The 22,678-nt window shown below is 36.7% G+C and overlaps 1 protein-coding gene across 1 annotated transcript in view; it reads right to left on the bottom strand.

Moving 5' to 3' along the window:
• Positions 1-7,354: 7,354 nt before the first annotated feature.
• Positions 7,355-22,678, bottom strand: part of SMG8 (SMG8 nonsense mediated mRNA decay factor) — a 50,095-nt gene continuing 34,771 nt past the window's right edge. Inside the window, exon 4 of the mRNA XM_053707389.1 lies at positions 7,355-8,368. Coding sequence (XP_053563364.1) covers positions 8,171-8,368 — 198 coding nt within the window. The 3' untranslated portion in view covers positions 7,355-8,170. The remainder of the gene's footprint in view (positions 8,369-22,678) is intronic.

Raw genomic sequence — 22,678 nt, 5'->3', positions numbered from 1 at the left:
GGGGCTACTGCTATGCCCCGCGGCCTTAGGACCACCAGAAGTGACCCCAGAACCTTCGTAAAGATTCTTGGTGCCGTAGCTAACCCAAAGGGAAGAGCCACAAACTGGTAATGCCTGTCTAGGAAGGCGAACCTGAGAAACCGATGATGATCTTTGTGTATCGGAATGTGAAGATAACCATCCTTGGTGAAATCTTCCTTTTGGGGAAGAAGCTTTGAAGTCCAGAAGATATCCCTGGGACACAATTTCCAACGCCCAGGGATCCTGGACGTCTCTTGCCCAAGCCTGGGCGAAGAGAGAAAGTCTGCCCCCTACTAGATCCGTTACCCGATCGGGGGCCAATCTTTCATGCTGTCTTAGAGGCAGCAGCAGGCTTCTTGGCCTGTTTACCTTTGTTCCAAGCCTGGTTAGGTCTCCAGACCGGCTTGGACTGGGCAAAATTTCCCTCTTGTTTTGTAATAGAGGAAGATGATGCCGCGCTCGTCATAAAGTTTCGAAAGGCACAAAAATTAGTTTGTTTGGTCCTTAATTTGTTAGACCTATCCTGAGGAAGGGTATGACCTTTTCCTCCAGTAATATCAGAAATGATCTCCTTCAGTCCAGGCCCGAATAGGGTCTGCCCCTTGAAGGGAATATTTAGAAGCTTAGACTTTGAAGTAACGTCAGCTGACCAGGATTTAAGCCATAGCGCCCTACGCGCCTGAATAGCAAAACCTGAGTTCTTAGCCGTTAGTTTAGTTAAATGAACAACGGCGTCAGAAACAAATGAATTGGCTAGCTTAAGCGCTTTAAGCTTGTCAAGTATATCATCCAATGGAGTTTCTACCTGTAAGGCCTCTTCCAGAGACTCAAACCAGAAGGCCGCAGCAGCAGTGACTGGGGCAATGCATGCAAGAGGCTGGAGAATAAAACCTTGTTGAATAAACATTTTCTTAAGGTAACCCTCTAACTTTTTATCCATTGGATCTAGGAAAGCACAACTGTCCTCGACGGGGATAGTTGTACGCTAAGCTAGGGTAGAAACTGCTCCTTCCACCTTAGGGACCGTTTGCCATAAGTCCCGTGTAGCGGCATCTATTGGAAACATTTTCTTAAAAATAGGAGGGGGAGAGAACGGTACGCCTGGTCTATCCCATTCCTTAGTAATAATTTCTGAAAACCTTTTAGGTATTGGAAAAACATCAGTGTAAACAGGTACTGCATAGTATTTATCCAATCTACACAATTTCTCTGGCACTATAATGGTGTCACAGTCCTCCAGAGTAGCTAAAACCTCCCTGAGCAACACTCGGAGGTGTTCAAGCTTAAATTTAATTGTTGACATATCAGAATCAGGTTGAAGCATCTTCCCTGAGTCAGAAAAATCACCCACAGAAAGAAGCTCTCCTGCCTCAGCTTCTGCATATTGTGAGGGGATATCAGACATAGCTATTAAAGCGTCAGAGTGCTCTGTATTTTTTCTAGCCCCAGAGCTGTCTCGCTTTCCTTTTAACCCTGGTAGTTTGGACAATACCGCTGTAAGGGTATGATCCATAACTGCCGCCATGTCTTGTAAAGTAAACGCCATGGGCGCGCTAGATGTACTTGGCGTCCCTTGAGCGGGAGTCAAAGGTTCTGACACGTGGGGCGAGTTAGTCGGCATAACTTCCCCCTTGTCAGTTTCCTCTGGTGATAAATCTTTTAAAGACAGAATATGATCTTTATAACAAAGTAAAATCAGTACATTTGGTACACATTCTAAGAGGGGGTTCCACAATGGCTTCTAAACATAATGAACAAGGAGTTTCCTCTATGTCAGACATGTTTAAACAGACTAGCAATGAGACCAGCAAGCTTGAAAAACACTTTGATAAATGTAAACAAGCAAAAAATAAAAACGATACTGTGCCTTTAAGAGAAACAAATTTTGTCAGAAATTGAAAAACAGTGATAAAAAGCAGTAAATCTTATGAAAATTTTACAGTGTGTATAATAAACTAACAGAGCATTGCACCCACTTGCAAATGGATGATTAACCCCTTAGTTTCAAAACCGGATCAAAAAAACGATATAAACGTTTTTCAACAGTCACAACAAACTGCCACAGCTCTGCTGTGGCCCTACCTGCCCATATAACGACTTTGAAAGGCACAAAAACCCTTTAGAGAGGTCCTAAGTGTTCAGGGGACTCCTTCAGGGAAACTGGATGTCTCAAGCTGCAAAATCTAATGCGCATTTAGGCGCGAAAATAGGCCCCTCCCAACCTGTATTCACAGTGAGAGGGCCTAACAAAACTATCCCTAGGCAAAATCTAGACAGCCATGTGGAAAAAACTGGGCCCCAATATGTATAAAAAAACGTTTAAACACTTCCAGCAAACATTTTATTTTTCAGTAATGTGAGAAAGTAATAAGAATATTACCTTTTACAGCAAGCATGATACTAGTCGTTATTTAATCACTGTAATCAGGCTTACCTTAAATAAATCCGGTATTAACAGCACTAGCATATTCATTTCTCTAGAAAAAATTAAACTGCACATACCTCATAGCAGGAGACCCTGCACGCCATTCCCCCAGCTGAAGTTACCTCTCTCTTCCGTTATGTGTGAGAACAGCAATGGATCTTAGTTACAACCTGCTAAGATCATCAAAGACCACAGGCAGACTCTTCTTCTACTTTCTGCCTGAGGCTAAAATAGTACAACTCCAGTACCATTTGAAAATAACAAACTTTTGATTGAAGATAAACTAAATAAAAACACCACATCTCTCTAGCTACTTCCTTTCTTGTCGAGAGCTGCAAGAGAATGACTGGTAGTGGCAGTTAGAGGAGGAGCTATATAGACAGCTCTACCGTGGGTGATCCTCTTGCAGCTTCCTGTTGGGAAGGAGAATATCCCACAAGTAATGGATGATCCATGGACTGGATATACCTTACAAGAGAAAAAGAGAGAGGTGAGCCAGGAGAGGAGGGAAAGAGAGGAAGAGGGGAGAGAGAAAAAAAAAAAATCTATAAAAATACTATCACTTAACTCTAACATACACATATATATTCCCAGACCATATTCCATCTCATTGCTAAATCTAAGGACACAATTAAGGTACATTTATTTTCTATGAAGTTACCTATACTTTTTAAAAAAAAAAAAACGTAAAAATTGTTCTGCTTTTCTGATATTATTGAAGAAATTGACTTTATTATCCTCAAAAACTTTGAGTGTGGCTAGATAAATAACTGTAGCCCTGATACCTTCCTTTATCATTCTACCACCTATTGGTGTTAACTCGTTTTCTGTTGTTTCATATGAGAAGTCTTGAAAAATCTTTATTTGAGCATCCTCTATTTGAACCAACTGTTTCTTTCTAAAATATTGTAAAATAAGAATCTTATCTTGGAAGTTTAGAAATTTGTCAATGATCGGTCTAGGTCTAATACTGACATCTTTATTGGATACATTTTTACCCATTCTATGCCTTCTTTCCACTATAATTGGAATACATGCAACAGGAATTTCTTAGAAGGGAGTGTACTGGATACAAAATTAACTAAGTCATCATATGTGTTAAATTCAGTGATCCCTATGATCCTAATGTTGTTAATCTACTGCGGTTTTCAAGATCTTCTAGTTTTAACTGCATTCTAAGAATAATTTTTTGATTTTCCTCTGAGTTCTGTGTAAGTCAGAGGCATCATCTAAATCAGACACACGTTGTTCTACCTCTTGTACTTTGTTAGCATATTCTCTGACTTCTGCCTTAATTAAAGAAGATACCTCTGATTTAATTTATATCTTAAGTGAGTCAAATTGAGAAGATAAGATTCAATAATATGTTTGACCAATTGTTGTCTGTCCAATAGTCCATTCATTAACAGAGGGTAGTTATCTGAATAAACTTCAACTAAGGTTTCCGTGGAATTTTTAGTTTTTCTCTCTTTGTTTATTTGCCATTATTAGAGATTTCACCCTAGACTAAGAAGTGGATGATAAAAATCTTTCCATAAAGTGAATTGTGGGTTGTGAGAAAAAAAATAATAATTTCTTGACCCCAGTGAAGATACCAACCTAGGTGAAGGAAGCCGAAACCCATAAAGGCTATTTTCATAAGGACCCATAAAAGCTCTTTTCATAAGGAGCGTGCAGGGCGGTGGAGATAAGAACCCCAGGGGTTTATTTTACAAGATCTGCCTCAGGGCTAAACACGCACTAAGGGGAAAAAGGAAATAAGTCCTAGGGTCTGGATAAAACAGTCTGGGAGTGTGGGACACTTGTTACAAACATTGCTTAATTCTAGTGAACAAGCCAGCCCAACTGAAGGTATCTGAGATTTGCAAAGGTTAACAAGCTGAACATTTTAAAGATTAACCTGGCAAAAGCTTGGTGTTCACCATAGCTCTCCTATCCTGAAAATTGAACCTTGTTACAGTAATAATGATTATACATTACACAAAGAAGGCCGGAGTATCTTTAAAAGGACATAATCCTTGGCTAGTAATAACCAAATAGAAAAATATTACTGCATATACTGTTGCATCAACTAAAGTCTAATTTTGTAATGTTTAACTTATTGAGTTATTGTAAAATCTAAAACTGAGTCATAGGTAGAACATGTTTAGAACTGCATTTCTTTAGTTTTAAACTGGGTTTGTTTTACTTGAGATAAAAAAATTGGAATTGCTATAACACTAGGTTTTGGTATTGAAAAGCAGCCTAATGAACAACACATTAAAAGAAGTAATACCTGGTTTAAATATCAGGGTATATTATTTCTTCCTATTGGTTAAAAACTTTACCTTTGATCCATCTCCACTCCATTATAAAAAGATTGAAAGGTTTCTATATCTATGTTTTGGCTTAACGGACTAAATAAGCACTGACTAATAAACACATTCTGCCATAAAGATTGGTAGCTGTTAATAAGAACCGGTTCAAGATGGAGATTTAACCATAGAACTTCCCTAATTAAACACACATATTAGTCACACATTCCTCTCGCTCTTTTTCACGCCCCTTTAAGTTTGGAAGGAAATAAGTTCACACCTTAATAACCCACATAGAATATTTATAGGTTGATCAACTCTCACCCCCCCCCCCTTTTTTTTGTCACCATTTAAATTTGAAGGATGCCTTCCTTCCTATTCCTAGACCAACTCCAGTGTCCAAGATTTGCCTCTCAGGACAATGATTTTTCAGTTTGTTGCTCTTCCATTTGGTCTATCTAAAGCTCCCAGAATTTTTATGAAGGTTCTAGGAATTATCTTGTCTTTAATAAGAACTCATGTAGTTCAGTGGCTCTATAACTGCACAACATATTGGTTCAGGCTTCATTTTTTCCCTTCAGCTGTATTTCATACTTTCCTTTAAAGAGTTCTCTCTCATTTATCAGGAGTCTTTTCCAGGAGTCATTATAGATTCATTTAACTATGCAGCTTTGTCTAACAGATCAGGGATCAAAGTTACAGTCAGTTTGTTATCTTGGACTCGATTTTCAGAGCTGTCCTCTTCTGAAAGGAGAAACTTAGCCGAGTTTTCATTAAGACAATGTTACAGCTGTAGCTTATGCCCAATAGCAATAATTTAGGAAGTCTCAAGGTTTTTTTATTTAACATTTTCTATATTTTGCATCCCAGGTAAACAGATTTCGTTAGTAGTTAAATCCCTTCCACATGAGTGTTTTCTCCTTCAAATAGTTTTCTACTAGATTGTGGAACAATGGGGTCTCACAGAAATAGATCTGATGACTTCCGTTTCCAAAAGTCATAGTTCGAATTGAATAAATGAATCTGCTCCAGTCAAGCTCTGCAGAACTTGGTTTGCAAATCTGATTCAGATGCCAAACCTTCTCCAATAATTAATATCTTGAGTCTCTTATCTTGACTTATTACAGATTGTATACCTAAAAAAAAATATTATAACAAATAGGTTTCATTGATACTGTATTAAACAACTTATTTAAGCCCCCAAAAAATAGACTTATTTTGGAAAATTGTTTCTTTCCTGGTTTTGAAAACAAATGTTTTAGCTGGCATTCTTTTAGAATTCTTCTTATTGCAAGTTGATTCAGATAAGGATTTATCTGCTAACTCTTTAAAAAAAGAGTCATATTTCTTTTTTTTCTGTTTCATACTAAATGAAAATTCCAAAGTGTCTTGACATCAAGGCTTTGTTCAGGCTTAGTCAGGATATAATCAGTGTCTTAACCAATTTCTCCTCTTTGTAACTTTTTTCTTTTTACAAGCTTTACAGGTTTCTCTTTTTGAACCTGCATGCTTTGAACCTGCATGCTTCTGGCTTGGAAGTTTTTTGCTGCTTTTAGCAGTATTTTCTGCTGGAAGACTTTGATTTTTTTTATCATTTGGGAGATTCAAGCCCATCTCCTTGTCCTAATCCAAATAATTAATTTTATTGTATCTTACTTAATTTAGATATTGTAAGAGCATTACAATTCTACTTTCAAATTACAAAGGTTAGACAATCCTTGATTGTCCCTTGGTGCATGTAAAGATCAGATGGCCACATCAGTTTCTTCCGATTTCCAAGGTTTACTTGGAGGCAGGATAGTCTTTTCCAAAACGCTTTATTGTCCTTTTTTTCTAGATCAATTTTGCCTTCTTGGATTTTTAAGAATGAGGATTATATTGAATACATTTGCAAGGCAGCAACATACTTTAGGTGCCTGCCTTAAAAAAAAATGTTGTCCAGCCCAATTACTTGTGGCCTCCGCAGCTTGGGTATTAGTTCCCAGGAGCAATGGCTCATGGACTTTCATCAAATCTTATGAAAGAAAACAACATTTATGGTTACCTGATAAATTAATTTCTTTAATGGTGAAAGTCCACAAGACCCAACCATTTTAATTTTTTACTTTAATTTTTTTCTGGTTGCAGTTCTAGTTTGCACCTTATTTTCCCTACTTTGTTCTTTCCAACGTTTCTACTTCTCACTTCTTGGCTATATGTCAGAATAGAAGACCAGAGAGGAGGGAAGGATTATGTGCTATTCGAGCTTTGGGAATCTTTGCCTCCTCCTAGTGGCCAGGAGTTGAGTCCCCAGAAGTAATGGCTCATGGACTCTCAACACCATGAAAGAAATGTTTTGCAGGCTAAAGCCCAGATTGGTTCCTCCAAATAAGGCAAATGGTGGGAAGAATTTGGCTATTAAAAAATAATTGAAGGGTTCTTTTTTACTGATCAGGACAGAGAGTCTACCTCTTTCATGATTGAGCTTGAACATCTTAGTTCTTAGACGCCTAAAGTACATAAAACATCTTTAAACTCCCAAACAACTGGATTTGATTTTTAAACCTTCTGCAAAGTCAAAATATTTTTTTTTCCCTGAGGCTCTTATTAAAATAATTTTCACAGAGTAAAACAATAGTAGTAATAATTTATTTCTAATGTAGAGCTTTTCCAGTGGTTGATGGTGCAAATTTCATTTTAAATTGGAATTTGATTTTATTAAACAATGAGATGGAAAAATTATATTATATACTGTTTAATGAAGTAAATGGCTATTTCAACATATAATAGCATAAAGTAACATAACTCAGTTGATTCTTCAGTATCTCCACCTTTATTTTTTATATTAACCTAGCGCTAATGATAAACATAGCCCATGTATTTATTTACATACATGTATAGTACTGAATGGGAGTACAGGAGATAATTCTTCATGATCCATATATCAAGGCTGTATGTACAGTGCTAGATAATCTTGATTTAAAGCACTCTGACGAAACAATGAAACATTTTAATATTTTTAACAATATTTTCAATGTGTCTCAATTTAATATATTAAACAGTCTTATTTGAATACAATAGTACATATAACAAAGTAATTTACTTTTAGAATTGACCATTATGCAACTTATTCTATTACTGTTCACAAAATGTTGTCATGTTAAAAAGACTTAATTTCCAAAATAAATCCAAATTAAGGATTTAAAATGAATGATACAAATAAAAGAAAGAAAAATGAGATGTCTTTTTTTCTGTTGAAACATAATTAATGTATCAAAATTCTCAAGTAACTGCAACGCTTGAATTACATGGCTGGGATCAAACAGGACAATTACTTAAAAAAATGTGCGTCTTAAAGCTGCTTGGAGGATGCCATTGAAAAAGGTATTTTAAAAGAATCAAATCCATCATCTGAATAAAGCAATCAGATGCACATTTGAGTAAGTTGGCTCTACTGGGTGACAGCCTTCAATATGCCTCGCATAACTTTGCAGCTCATCAGTTGTTGGTTTTCCTTTGGAGGGTAACAAGGCCCACGTTCTGTTACATAGGAATAAGGAAATCTTAAAACCCAAAGTCCATCAGCGGGTAGGGTGATTTCTTGCTTCTCCGGAAAGAAGACTGGGCATGGAGGTGGCCCTGCTTGCACCTGACAAGAAACAAAATGATATTTATTAAGCAGTGTTACTGTAATTAAATGTGTTGTACTTTATAAGCAAGTTTGATTAAAGTCAATAAATAACTTAAATGCAACATGTATTTGCTGGTAAAATGTTTATTAAAAGAATAAAACAATATTGTGACAGATTTATTATTGGGTTTGGCTGATTTGCTATAAAACAGTATGATTGTTCCAATCCATCTTAAGAGACCGGACTACTGCAGTTATAGTTAAATACAGTGAAATGTGCATAAGGCTTTACAATTCTACACAGTGATTTGCACAAGCTTATTTACATTTCTCCCTATTTGGCCACAGCAAAGGAGATAAGGAACACTGATTCCACAAGTATCCCCCATCATATTTACCTGAGCCTGCAATAGACAGATGTACGTTAGTTCAGTGCTTGACAAATCTGTTTAAAAATTAGGAGCCAGGCAGTTGGATTTGTATATAGATATATGGAGAATAACCCAAAACGTTAGGAGCCAGTGGCTCCCAGGTTTGTCGAGCCCTGCGTTAGTTCATGCTCAGCGCTAATCAATCACTGTCTGCAAATGGCCACAGACAAAGAATACAGATTCCATAAGCATTTGTAATAGAAGTAACCCTGAAGTACTCTTGATTTGCAAAACCTTGTAAATTGTGCTAACAAAAATCACAGTGTTAAATGTTATTTTCCAATGCAGTGCGTAGTTAATATATGTTCAGTTAAATATCCATTTAAAAACCTCTTCACTGCTGGCTCATTTCTTACCAATGTGCAGAACCCATTGTAAATCTCTGCACAGTAAGTAGTTACATTACTCTGTGCGTATTTTTTCTCTTCTTCCTATGAGTGACCAACACAAATCATGGTTGCTTAAAGGGACAGTCTAGCCAAAATTAAAAAACTTTCATGATTCAGATAGGGCATACAATTTTAAACAACTTTACAATTTATTTTTATCATTAAAATTGATTTTTTCTCTTGGTGTTCTTTGCTGAAAGCTAAACCTAGTTATGCTCATATACAAATTTCTAAGTCCGCCTCTTATCTCAGTGCATTTTGAAAGTTTTTCAAAACTAGAGAACTCTAGTTCGTGTGTGCCATATAGATAACACTATGCTCACTCCCTTGGAGTCAGCACTGATTGGCTAAAATGCAAGTCTGTCAAAAGAACTTAAATAAGGGGGTAGTTTGCAGAGGCTTAGATACAAGGTAATCAAAGAGATAAAGTGTATTAATATAACTGTGTTGGTTACACAAAACTGGGGAATGTATAATAAAGAGATTATCTTTTTATACAAAAATTCTGAAATAGACTGTCCTTTTAAGCAGGTCATCAATTTTCTATAGGCATAAAAATCATTCTTTCAAAACTTTGCAATCATTTTATGGATCCCTTTTTCCTAAAACAAAATGTAGGATTACAAATTAAAAATTACATACATTTTTGACATTTTGCACCATGTTGCCCTTAAAGGGACACACAAGTTAAAATTAAATTTTGCATGTACTATCTGAATCATGAATTTTAGCCCTTTAATTGCTGATCCATTTCCTTCCCTGTGTAGAGCAGTTTTTAAATGCAGTTAAGCCCTACTGTAGGCAATTTTTCATTGAGAAACCTGCAAAATATATATATATATATTTTTTTTTATTTATTTATTTTTTTCAGGAGACCCAGCAGATTTAAAACTATACCATCATTTTATGTATATATTATAACAACATGTAAGAAACCTGTAGCATAGTTGAACAAATTAATTTTTAAAACTAATTTAATCAATTTTGTCCCTAAACTCTGTAGTAAAAAGGTTGTCCTCATAAAGAAGAGGTTTGGGGGGTTTAGAACAAGGAATTTTTGGGGCCTCTGTCTTTTTGATTGCCTTTTACAAGGGCATATACATTAAAGGAAATTCAAACAAGTATATTTGTATTTTTTTTTAAATTGTGCTTAACCCTTTGCCGCTGTTAGGACGTTCCATGCCGTCCTAACTGCGCTGGGCTTTAGCACCATTAGGACAGCATGGAACGTCCTAGCCGTTTGGCTGTACTGAAGCCAAACGTGCTTCCTGAATGGGATCGCGGGCTGGAGGGCATGCCTAGCGTCATAGGCACTGCCCCTAACCAGATCCCATCATTGAAATCTCGCAATCGCATGCACCATCACGTGATTTAAAATTTGTTTACATCAGAACTTTGTTCCGATGTAGACCAATTTGTCCTGTCAGAAAAGGGTTAAACTGTAACCCCCACAACATGTTTGAAACAGTAGATAATTACCTTTCACATTATGGGTCTTTGGGATTACTAGAGTTTAAGGGAACTGAGATTATAGGGTTTGAATATCACCCCATCCAGCACTCTTCTGGCCGGCACCTCTGGGCTTCCGGGGTTTGGAGACGTCACCACGCACATCTGTGGTTACATCACCAGCATCCCTGGATTATCCATGCAATGCCAGAGCACTAGACCATCAGGGATATGGGGTAAGTGCAGGGGGGCCACAATGAGCTCCAAAAACCCCTTCCCTAGATGCCGACCATGTACTAAATACATTGTGCAGACTTTAGGGTACGCAGATATAGCATTAACACTGTTTGCACATGTGCAGTTAAGGAAAGAGACTGGGGTAGCCTGCACTCTTCTGTTCCCTTAAAGGGACACTGAACACATTCTCTATAGTTTTGCATCGATAATCATGATATAATTTTTTTTAACCAAGTTGAATCAGTGCTAAATTACCTTAAAGGCACACTGAACCCAATGTTTTTCTTTCACGATTCAGATAGAGCATGCAATTTTAAGCATCTTTCTAATATACTATTAATTTTTCTTTGTTCTCTTGTTATCTTTATTTAAAAAAGCAGGCATGTAAGCATATGATGAATAGAAAAGTAATAAAATAACACAATGTGAAGTTGTTTACTGTTCCTTTTTTAAAGACATCTTAAAATCAGCAATGCACTGGGACCTAGCTGAACACATCTAGTGATCTGTTAACAAGTTTGTAGCCACCAATCACTAGCTTGCTCCCAGTTGTTCCTTTTGCTGTAAAATACATCTGAAAATTGCACTTGTTCCAATTTCTCTCAGAGAGATATGGGTAAATACTTTTAGCTAATTTATCTGTAAAGGTTTTGTTTACCCCTCCTACCTCACATTCTCTATAGTTTTTGCATCGACAATCATGATAGAATTTTTTTTTTAACTAAGTTAAATCAGTGCTAAATTACCTTAAAGGTACACTGAAACCATTTTTTTCTTTCATGATTCAGATAGAGCATGCAATTTAAAGAAACTTTCTAATTTACTCCTATTATCAAATTTTCTTTGTTCACTTGGAATCTTTATTTGAAAAAGCAGGAATATTAACTTAGGAACCGGCCCATCTTTGGTTCAGCACTTGGGTAATGCTTGCTGATTGATGGCTACATTTAGCCACTAATCAGCAAGTGCTACCCAGGTGCTGAACCAAAGATGGGCTGTCTCATAAGCTTACATTAAAGGATGTGTTTAAGGAAAGTTAAAGGATTTGTGGCATTGAAGCCAAGTGCTGAATTACACACTGCATAAATATAGTGAATAGAAAAGTAATAAAAAAACACTTTATTTAACATAAATATATATATACAGACGAACAATATCAAATTGGATCAATGTAAAGAAATGGGTATGTGTCAACCATTCCTATATAGTCAAATATTAGTGATCCAACAAAATATATTAAAAACAAAAGGCATAAAAATGGGCTATGTGACCTAATTATGATCTCATGAGACTGTGAGTAGAAAGGGGTACATTCTAACAATGTAGTGTACGGTATAGGGCAGTAATCATACAATGCACTCAGAACTATGCGCTCAAAGGCGTCGTCCTGCCTGCGTACTGCTGGGATTGAACCCAGTCAGCCGATTTCTAGCTGGTTGCCCTATATCTTAGATTACCATACACACAAAGTAAGGATTAATTCCTATATTCCATATTTCTCATTCAATGGTTATAACTCTGTATTCACGAGTTACCCCCACATACACTTTTTCAGTAATGTACACAAATGGCACAGCGTGACCTCATCTCACACTGTATAACACCCATACATCCAAACACAAAATATACCATAAGAATCCTCAGTGTATATTCCTTCTACTGAGGCTGCTAGGTTATATAACCTTCCTATCAGCATGCATATGGCAAAAAACGTGTATGGATTAATAAAGGGTATAATGTCTCATTGCCAAAGTGTTTCACTGCCTGACACGTTGTAGCGTTATGTATTAATGACCAAACATTGTATCCAAAATATGCAACATCAAAGTAATGATATTAATCAATCTGCGTGAAACTCAAATCATCACAGAGTATCTATATTTATGTCTCCAACACAATTCTCTCCCAACGGATGGTTAAATTACGCTACAACTATAGTTATATTAAGCAGAGTAAGCCGTGGCTTTCACAGTCATCATTCGCTCAATTAGGACACGCCCACCGACACGTTTCGTCACTGGTACGTGACTTCGTCAGGGCATAGGGGCGGACCAGCTGCTCAGTCCGTCTGTTATAGCCGGACGTTGCCATGATGATGGCATTGTTTGCGGAAGTGTTCCCCGCAATACTGGCGATCATGTTTCTCTGATGTTAACACAGCTTACTGTGCTCATTTAGTAAGTCCACGCTATATTTGAAAGTGAGAGAACAGTTATTTTTATATTTGAAAAATCCCAGAGGGGGATGTAAAGGCGCGCTATTTGATAAAGCAGGGGGATATGAGAAAAATAAAAAAATATATATTTTTTAAAATGTTAGTTGTATCAAAATAATAATTATAACGAACAGTCAGATGGTAATAAGGTTGTAATGACCAAGGTCCCTGGATAGGTGGTATTCCTGGCAGTAAAGTCCCGATAGGCTGCTCCTCTATGTCCCAGAAAGTGGGGGTATTGCTATAGATAGAAAAAGAAAAGAGGGCGCCACATAGGGTGATATCGTTTGATACAGCAAGGGAACAGACGTCTGTAAAGTTGTGCGCTTACCAGAAGCTGTGGTACTGTTCTGTGACAGTACTGTCTCGCCTGCTAGCACTTAAATCAGTGGCTAGTACACTGTCTGGCAGTCGCTTGTGAAATCTTCTTTTTAGATGTCGGCTCGGCCGTTAGAACACCTGCTCGAGTTGTTCAGAAACTTGTGTGATGGTAATGGATAAAAAGGTACCGGACAACTTCCAAATATAAAAAGTACAGGCTTTATTTTATAACGCGTTTCTCGACCACCAAGGGTCGTTTCCTCAGATAAAAGCAAGTATACCTGACGTCTGTTCCCTTGCTGTATCAAACGATATCACCCTATGTGATTATATTTATGTAGGGCAACAATTTGCTAACTGCTGGCGCTTTGAATATGAGTTGATCCATACGTGTGCATCTTATGCAACGTATCAAAGAGAAGAAAAGGAACGTTTTATTCAGAACATTAAGATCGCTTAAACGGTTTAATCCGTTAATTAGTTAGTTACCATTACAATTTTTGCTGGAATGTAATTTCATCATCATGAAGTTGGCAATTATATTTAGATGTTCACTGTCATTACATGGGTCGAATATTGTTTCAGCCCCAATTATATATTGAAGCATATCTTATATTATATGTTAAAGATTATTATTGTTAAAAAATCACCATACAGTTGATATTCAGCGTATGACTATGTAGCTTAAAAAGCAAGTTAATTAATACATCCATTCATTCAAAATATTCCTATAGGCACATCAGTAGAGAGAGATTAAAGCTATATCCTAATCATGTAGCCTCTCAAGGTTATTACTATCGGATATTTCATATTGATACAGTATTAGTTAATTCTACTGAGTAGATGTCATATGGATATAGAAGGGTAGAATACTACATATAGTAGGAATCACTCTGCAGATACTAGGGATATTAATTTCTTATTTTTAGAGGAAGCTTTTATATGAAATTGCCTCATTCAAACCTTTTGGTGATGCAGACTGTAGCTCATGTATCCATCTGCATTCTTTTTGCAGAAGCATTCTGTTAATATCTCCTCTTCTGCCTTTTAATTTTAATTGTTCAATAGCAAAAAAATACACTTGATATTTATTATCCTTGTGTACAGTATTCATGTGTTTTGCCACTGGTACATTACGATTCCACTTGATATCCCCCATATGTTCCAATACCCTTGTACGTAATTCTCTTGATGTTTCGCCTACGTAAATTAGTGGACATTTGCACATTGCCACATAAATGACTCTCTTGGTTCTGCAATTCATAAAATCAGTTATTTGGTAACATTTGCCTTTTCTGGGGTGTTCAAAGTGTTTCAAGGGGGACATATTTTTACAGGCTTGGCAATGGCCACATTTATAGAAACCTCTTGTTTCCTGTAACCAAGTCCTCTGTTTTACTTGAGTGAAATGACTATTAGTCAGGATATCTTTCAGATTCTGAGATCTCCTATTAGCCATTATGGATTTATCCATAATCACTTCTGATAGATCTGAATCCTCCTGTAGCACATGCTAATGCTTCTGAAAAATATTACGAATCTTACTGTTTTTCTCATAAAAAGTATAGTATATAGTATTTGGCAAGCTATAGAATGTTGCTATTCTTGGTGACATGTTACACATTCATGTGTAACATGTCACCAAGAATAGTAACATTCTATAGCTTGCCAAAAATTAATAAAAACATAAAAGGTACCCCCAGGCAGACCAATAGTGTCTGGGAATGGATGCCTGACGGAAAACATCAGTACCTATATAGATAAAAAAACTTAGGGAAATTGTGTATACATTAACATCATATGTTTGTGATACAAAAGATGTCCTTAAGTGCTTAGAGAATATCTATGTACAGGAGGACACGCTATTGGCAAGCATAGATGTTGAAAGCTTATATTCCAATATCTCTCATCCGTTGGGACAAAAAGCTGTCCAATACTTTCTAAAAATGATGAATCCTAGAGGATGTGACGAGGATGATTTCATCATAGACCTCCTAGATTTCATACTCAAACACAATTATTTTTTGTTTGATAACAAAATGTATTTACAAAAGAAGGGCACAGCAATGGGCACTTGCTGTGCACCTACTTATGCCAATTTGTTCTTAGGATGGATAGAACATTCTTACATTTTGAATCAAGACATAAATCCCTTTATGAGATTTATGGACCTATACATTCGCTACATTGATGATGTGCTGATACTATGGATAGGCACAAATGATGACTTTGCTCACTTTATGTGTTGGCTGAATGACAATGTCCATGGAATGCACTATACCTCTACTATTGAGGAGAAACGTATTTCCTTTTTGGATTTGGAGATTAAGAAAGAGAGAGATGGGTCCCTAAGCACCAAGTTGTTTAGGAAAGAAACAACAAAAAAAAAATTGAGATCAATAAAAGACTACCTCCAACAAAATCCAGATTATAGGTACTTTTGATGAGAAAAACAGTAAGATTCGTAATATTTTTCAGAAGCATTGGCATGTGCTACAGGAGGATTCAGATCTATCAGAAGTGATTATGGATAAGCCCATAATGACTAATAGGAGATCTCAGAATCTGAAAGATATCCTGACTAATTGTCATTTCACTCAAGTAAAACAGAGGACTTGGTTACAGGAAACAAGAGGTTTCTATAAATGTGGCCATTGCCAAGCCTGTAAAAATATGTCCCCCTTGAAACACTTTGAACACCCCAGAACAGGCAAATGTTACCAAATAACTGATTTTATGAATTGCAGAACCAAGAGTAATTTATGTGGCAATGTGCAAATGTCCACTAATTTACGTAGGCGAAACATCAAGAGAATTACGTACAAGAGTATTGGAACATATGGGGGATATCAAGTGGAATCGTAATGTACCAGTGGCAAAACACATGAATGCTGTACACAAGGATAATAAACATCAAGTGTATTATTTTGCTATTGAACAATTAAAATTAAAAGGCAGAAGAGGAGATATTAACAGAATGCTTCTGCAAAAAGAATGCAGATGGATACATGAGCTACAGTCTGCATCACCAAAAGGTTTGAATGAGGCAATTTCATATAAAAGCTTCCTCTAAAAATAAGAAATTAATATCCCTAGTATCTGCAGAGTGATTCCTACTATATGTAGTATTCTACCCTTCTATATCCATATGACATCTACTCAGTAGAATTAACTAATACTGTATCAATATGAAATATCCGATAGTAATAACCTTGAGAGGCTACATGATTAGGATATAGCTTTAATCTCTCTCTACTGATGTGCCTATAGGAATATTTTGAACAAATGGATGTATTAATTAACTTGCTTTTTGAGCTACATAGATTCATACGCTGAATATCAACTAATCTTTAACATCTAATATGATAGATATGCTTCAATATATAATTGGGGCTGAAACAATATTCGACCTATGTAATGACAGTGAACATCTAAGTATAATTGCCAACTTCATGATGAAATTACATTCCAGCAAAATTTGTAATGGTAACTAACTAATTAACGGATTAAACCGTTTAAGCGATCTTAATGTTCTGAATAAAACGTTCCTTTTCTTCTCTTTGATACGTTGCATAAGATGCACACATATGGATCAACTCATATTCAAAGCGCCAGCAGTTAGCAAATTGTTGCCCTACATAAATATAAAAATAACTGTTCTCTCATTTTCAAATATAGCGTGGACTTACTAAATGAGCACAGTAAGCTGTGTTAACATCAGAGAAACATGATCGCCAGTAGTGCGGGGAACACTTCCGCAAACAATGGCATCACCATGGCAACGTCCGGCTATAACAGACGGACTGAACGGCTGGGCCGCCCCTATGCCCTGACGAAGTCACGTACCAGTGACGAAACGCGTCAGTGGGCATGTCCTAATTGAGCGAATGATGACTGTGAAAGCCACGGCTTACTCTGCTTGATATAACTATAGTTGTAGCGTAATTTAACCATCCGTTGGGAGAGAATTGTGTTGGAGACATAAATATAGATACTCTTTTTCACGCAGATTGATTAATATCATTACTTTGATCTTGCATATTTTGGATACAATGTTTGGTCATTAATACATAACGTTACAACGTGTCAGGCAGTGATACACTTTGGCAATATGAGACATTATACCCTTTATTAATCCATACACGTTTTTTGCCGTATGTATGCTGATAGGAAGGTTATATAACCTAGCAGCCTCAGTAGAAGGAATATACACTGAGGATTCTTATGGTATATTTTGTGTTTGGATGTATGGGTGTTATACAGTGTGAGATGAGGTCACGCTGTGCCATTTGTGTACATTACTGAAAAAGTGTATGTGGGGGTAACTCGTGAATACAGAGTTATAACCATTGAATGAGAAATATGGAATATAGGAATTAATCCTTACTTTGTGTGTATGGTAATCTAAGATATAGGGCAACCAGCTAGAAATCGGCTGACTGGGTTCAATCCCAGCAGTACGCAGGCAGGACGACGCCTTTGAGCGCATAGTTCTGAGTGCATTGTATGATTACTGCCCTATACCGTACACTACATTGTTAGAATGTACCCCTTTCTACTCACAGTCTCATGAGATCATAATTAGGTCACATAGCCCATTTTTATTCCTTTTGTTTTTAATATATTTTGTTGGATCACTAATATTTGACTATATAGGAATGGTTGACACATACCCATTTCTTTACATTGATCCAATTCGATATTGTTCGTCTGTATATATATATTTATGTTAAATAAAGTGTTTTTTTATTACTTTTCTATTCACTATATTTATGCAGTTTGTAATTCAGCACTTGGCTTCAATGCCACAAATCCTTTAACTTTCCTTAAACACATCCTTTAATGTAAGCTTATGAGACAGCCCATCTTTGGTTCAGCACCTGGGTAGCACTTGCTGATTAGTGGCTAAATGTAGCCATCAATCAGCAAGCATTACCCAAGTGCTGAACCAAAGATGGGCCGGCTCCTAAGTTAATATTCCTGCTTTTTCAAATAAAGATACCAAGTGAACAAAGAAAATTTGATAATATTAAATAATAGTAAATGAGAAAGTTGCTTTAAATTGCATGCTCTATCTGAATCATGAAAGAAAACAATGGTTTCAGTGTACCTTTAAGGTAATTTAGCACTGATTTAACTTAGTTAAAAAAAAAAATTCTATCATGATTGTCGATGCAAAAACTATAGAGAATGTGAGGTAGGAGGGGTAAACAAAACCTTTACAGATAAATTAGCTAAAAGTATTTACCCATATCTCCCTGAGAGAAATTGGAACAAGTGCAATTTTCAGATGTATTTTACAGCAAAAGGAACAACTGGGAGCAAGCTAGTGATTGGTGGCTACAAACTTGTTAACAGATCACTAGATGTGTTCAGCTAGGTCCCAGTGCATTGCTGATTTTAAGATGTCTTTATGTAAAAATGTGAAGTTGTTTACTGTTCCTTTTTTAAAGTGTTAAGTTGCACACTATGAAACAGCTTATCAATGTAACTTAGCTCTGAAAAAATGAGCAATTTCTAATACTCAGAACATAAAAACTTCTCAAGGCTAAACCTACTACTACTTTCACTAATTGGCTTTAACTGAAAACAGCTGCAACTTTATACCAACTATGACACTGGCTAGCCTTGTCGTCTGCCAACTAAAGCCCAAATTGGAGTTTGTTTCCAATTTACTTCTATTATATCAGTTTTGTTCTCTTGGTATCCTTTGTTATGACACCTAGGTATGCTCAGAGTTGCTGATTGGTGGCTGCACATATATGCCTATTGTTATTGGCTCATCAATGTGTTAACTAAAGCATTGTTGCTTCTTCAACAAAGGATTCCAAAATAATTAATCAAATTAGATAATAGAAGTACATTTGAAAGTTGTTTAAAATTGTAATCTCTTTCTGAAGAAAAATGTTAGGTTTCATGTCCATTTTATTTGTTTTAAAAATTTTACAACTTGGCTGATATGTAACTCTATTGCAATGCAACAGAAATGTCTTGTAATTACTTTCCATTTAACTGGGCATGATCCTAAGCATGGTTAGAGGCCAACGGGGTGCAACCTGAAAGCCTGGGGTGGTTTTGCACTACATAGAACCACTACTGTGGTGACCACTATAACTTGCATGGGTTAAACACATACTTACATATAAGCAACAGTGCAATAATAAAAATGTCCTAAGACAAGGGTCGACAAATCGGTTTAAAATTTAGGAGCCAGAGGGGGGCGGAGCCAACTGCTGAACTAGCTGGATGTGACTCGGTGCAGCTCCCGATTCCAGGATCCTAAATTACGGGTCTTTTCACATATTACAGCTCCTTTCTAACCAATATCTATGAGGAGGGACCCAAGAACTGCCATATCGCCGATATGAGTTTTTTAAGGGACAGGAGAGACTGCACCGAGGCATCACTGCTGTCCTACCCTATAGTGACGATGTGAATGAGGTGACCATAAAACCGAGCCACCATTTTGCACTTGAGGGACTACAAACAGTGTAGATGGGTATATTTCGGTAAGACTTTGGATGTACCAACACGCCGGAGAGCATAACTGCCTCACTAGCTTCACAAGAAGGGGGCTGCCATTTTGAGGACAACACGTTCTATCAACGGACTCTCAGTCACCCAGATAGCTTAAGAGAAACTGAAAATATATCCCCTCTCAACGCTTTCTATTAAGCTCCTAACATGGGGATTGCTTCTTATTTTCTAGAGGAGATACGATCCCTGCTGGAGAGGCATCATGCTGCCTTAGCAGACAAGCTGTACGCATCGCCTAACAGCCGAGGCACAAGTCACTTCCAGCAACCCGATTTAAATGAGCCCATTTTGATCGAAAGGGCTGGCGCTTTGGGGCTTGCCCCCTGCCCTTTACACTTCTATAGAAAATCGGGATGTTGGTGTAGTAAAGAAGTTAGCACAGCATGATGAAGTGACGGCCAGAAGAGCAGATAAAGTTATCAACACCCTTAAAACTATGCCTCCAGCCAGCGCAACCACATTTGAAACAATCAGAATTTCTATGCTGCATGGATGGGAGCATGCTGACTAATCTACAAGCGATTCCTTCTCAGAAAAGTGAACACAGCTGTGGAAATCTAAAGCTGCACATCGCACACCCTTCTTTAACAGCAGTGAACCCATATGTTACCTTTCACGCTTCAGCCATTTCCTTGCTAGCTCCACTACAAACACATGTAACTCTCTATGTAATCTCTCCCCTTTTGAGAAGATGGGACCCTGGTGGACAAGAAGAAACATGGCTGCAAGCAACATACCTCACACTGCTTGTGCAGCAGTTAAAGTCTCCCCACTGTTCAGACCCACGGTCACTTGCTTGGGACACCAGTGATTTCTCGCAGCAACTGTCTCACACATACACGGGACTCAAAGTGTGGAGAGAGGGAATAGGGTGAGATGATACTTTTCCTATACACCCCTGATTCCACAAAAACTGAGACCTTCTATTATACCCTCTTACTATTGGGAACTTTCGATGAGGACCTGGCGGACTGAAGCTTTAAGCCCATAATTGTACTGAGGATTTAATGTTTTAGACAATGTTTATATTTAATGTTTATAATAATTATTCTGTTAGCCTACTGCCTGAAAATGATAGTGAGGATCAGAATGTGCTGCTTTGTTCATAGATATTTTTTACCCCATTTAAAACGATCATAATATAGTTAATATAGTTATGTTAGCTTTGTTCGCTACTCACACTTGTTCTGCACTATATGACATTTGAGAGGAAGCGACTTGCATGTACGATCTACACCCATTTTTGGATTATATATTTATTCTAAGCCCTTACTTACTATGGATAAGTAGCAGGCACGGTAGATAAAACGGAGATTTATCCTTTACAGATTACAACATAATCTAATATAAGGTATATACCTTCTTTAGAAGTGCTACATTTCACTGAAAAACACAAGTAAAAATCTATTATATTGTGCAACTGTTCCTGATGGTGGTGTTGAAACATGAGTTGATAGCCTGCATTTCAAGTATACTTTGTCATTTTAGGTCCTACTATTATAAGATTTGGTGAGTTTTATAGAGCGTGTTAGTTCTCCTCTGAAGTGTTTAGCTACAATGCTGTTCTGGCGGTAAAAATAGGCAGACATATGTTAGAATGTTTTCAATGCAGACTTTATATTCTTGTTGTTAAAGTAGCTATACCATGGAGACATTTTGGGCTGGATAGATATATATATATATATATATATATATATATATATATATATATATATATATATATATATATATATATATATAAAATGATGATGATATTTATTGCATTCCTAATTTTTATTTGGGCTTTGTTGTTTGCATATCTGAGGTTTATATTATAGTTAAGTTAGCTATTACATTAAGCAATGGAGACACTGGAGAGCTATTGGGGATTTGAAGCAAAATATATACTGTTTAATCTACTTCCAAATCATATGTTATCTGCAGCATTCATATACACATATCGCACTGTAGAGCAAGGATTCAAAACACAAATTTCTCGATAGTAGTTGTCATTACCATTTGTCACCACTGGAGGGGAGTCACAGCCTAGTTTTAGCTGGATCCACACAGTAAACTCATGCAATCTTGCTGTTCTTACTTCCCTTTGGACCCCTCGCTCTGTAATTCTAGACTTGCTACCTATAAATACAATTTGCAGGTATATATTTGGCATATAGCTGGACATCTCAGAAATCCTCCCCAGCCACCTTTAACCAACACTTGGTATTTATTGTCATACCCTCAAATAAGTGGGATGTGTGTTTGGGGCAAACGTCTAGCATTTAGGTAAAAAAAAAAAAGTTCCCTAGTTGTCCTATAAATATATGACCCATATAATTTTACTAAGTATGTTATTGCAGACATTTAAAAATGTAAGGCAGCTATGGGCTTGAGCGTTTGTTTGGAGCTTTCGTTTATCTGGATATACTTGCATAGGTTATTCTAAAGTTAATAAGTACCAACAATGTCTTAGAACATGACCTACATTCTTGAAATATATTGAATTTTATTATATTGTAAATGTTATTGTTCACTGCACCCAGTTTCACTAGACTGCACTTGTTATGATAATTTATATTTATTTTTTGATTGCTTTAAATGTTTCTAAAACATAAAACTGGGTGTGAGAGTATATGAAAATACTGCATATATGATCCCATGCAACTTATAGATTTCAGTTTTGACAGTTACAATGCATATCATTTTCTTGTTAGCTACACCCATGAGTAATAACTTGGGGCTTGCTATATGCAATGTGTATATAAGGTGT

Source organism: Bombina bombina, chromosome 3, assembly GCF_027579735.1.
Source record: "Bombina bombina isolate aBomBom1 chromosome 3, aBomBom1.pri, whole genome shotgun sequence".
NCBI classification, from domain to species: domain Eukaryota; kingdom Metazoa; phylum Chordata; class Amphibia; order Anura; family Bombinatoridae; genus Bombina; species Bombina bombina.
Note: the sequence above shows the minus strand (reverse complement) of the source record. Positions and strands in the feature narration are given on the sequence as shown.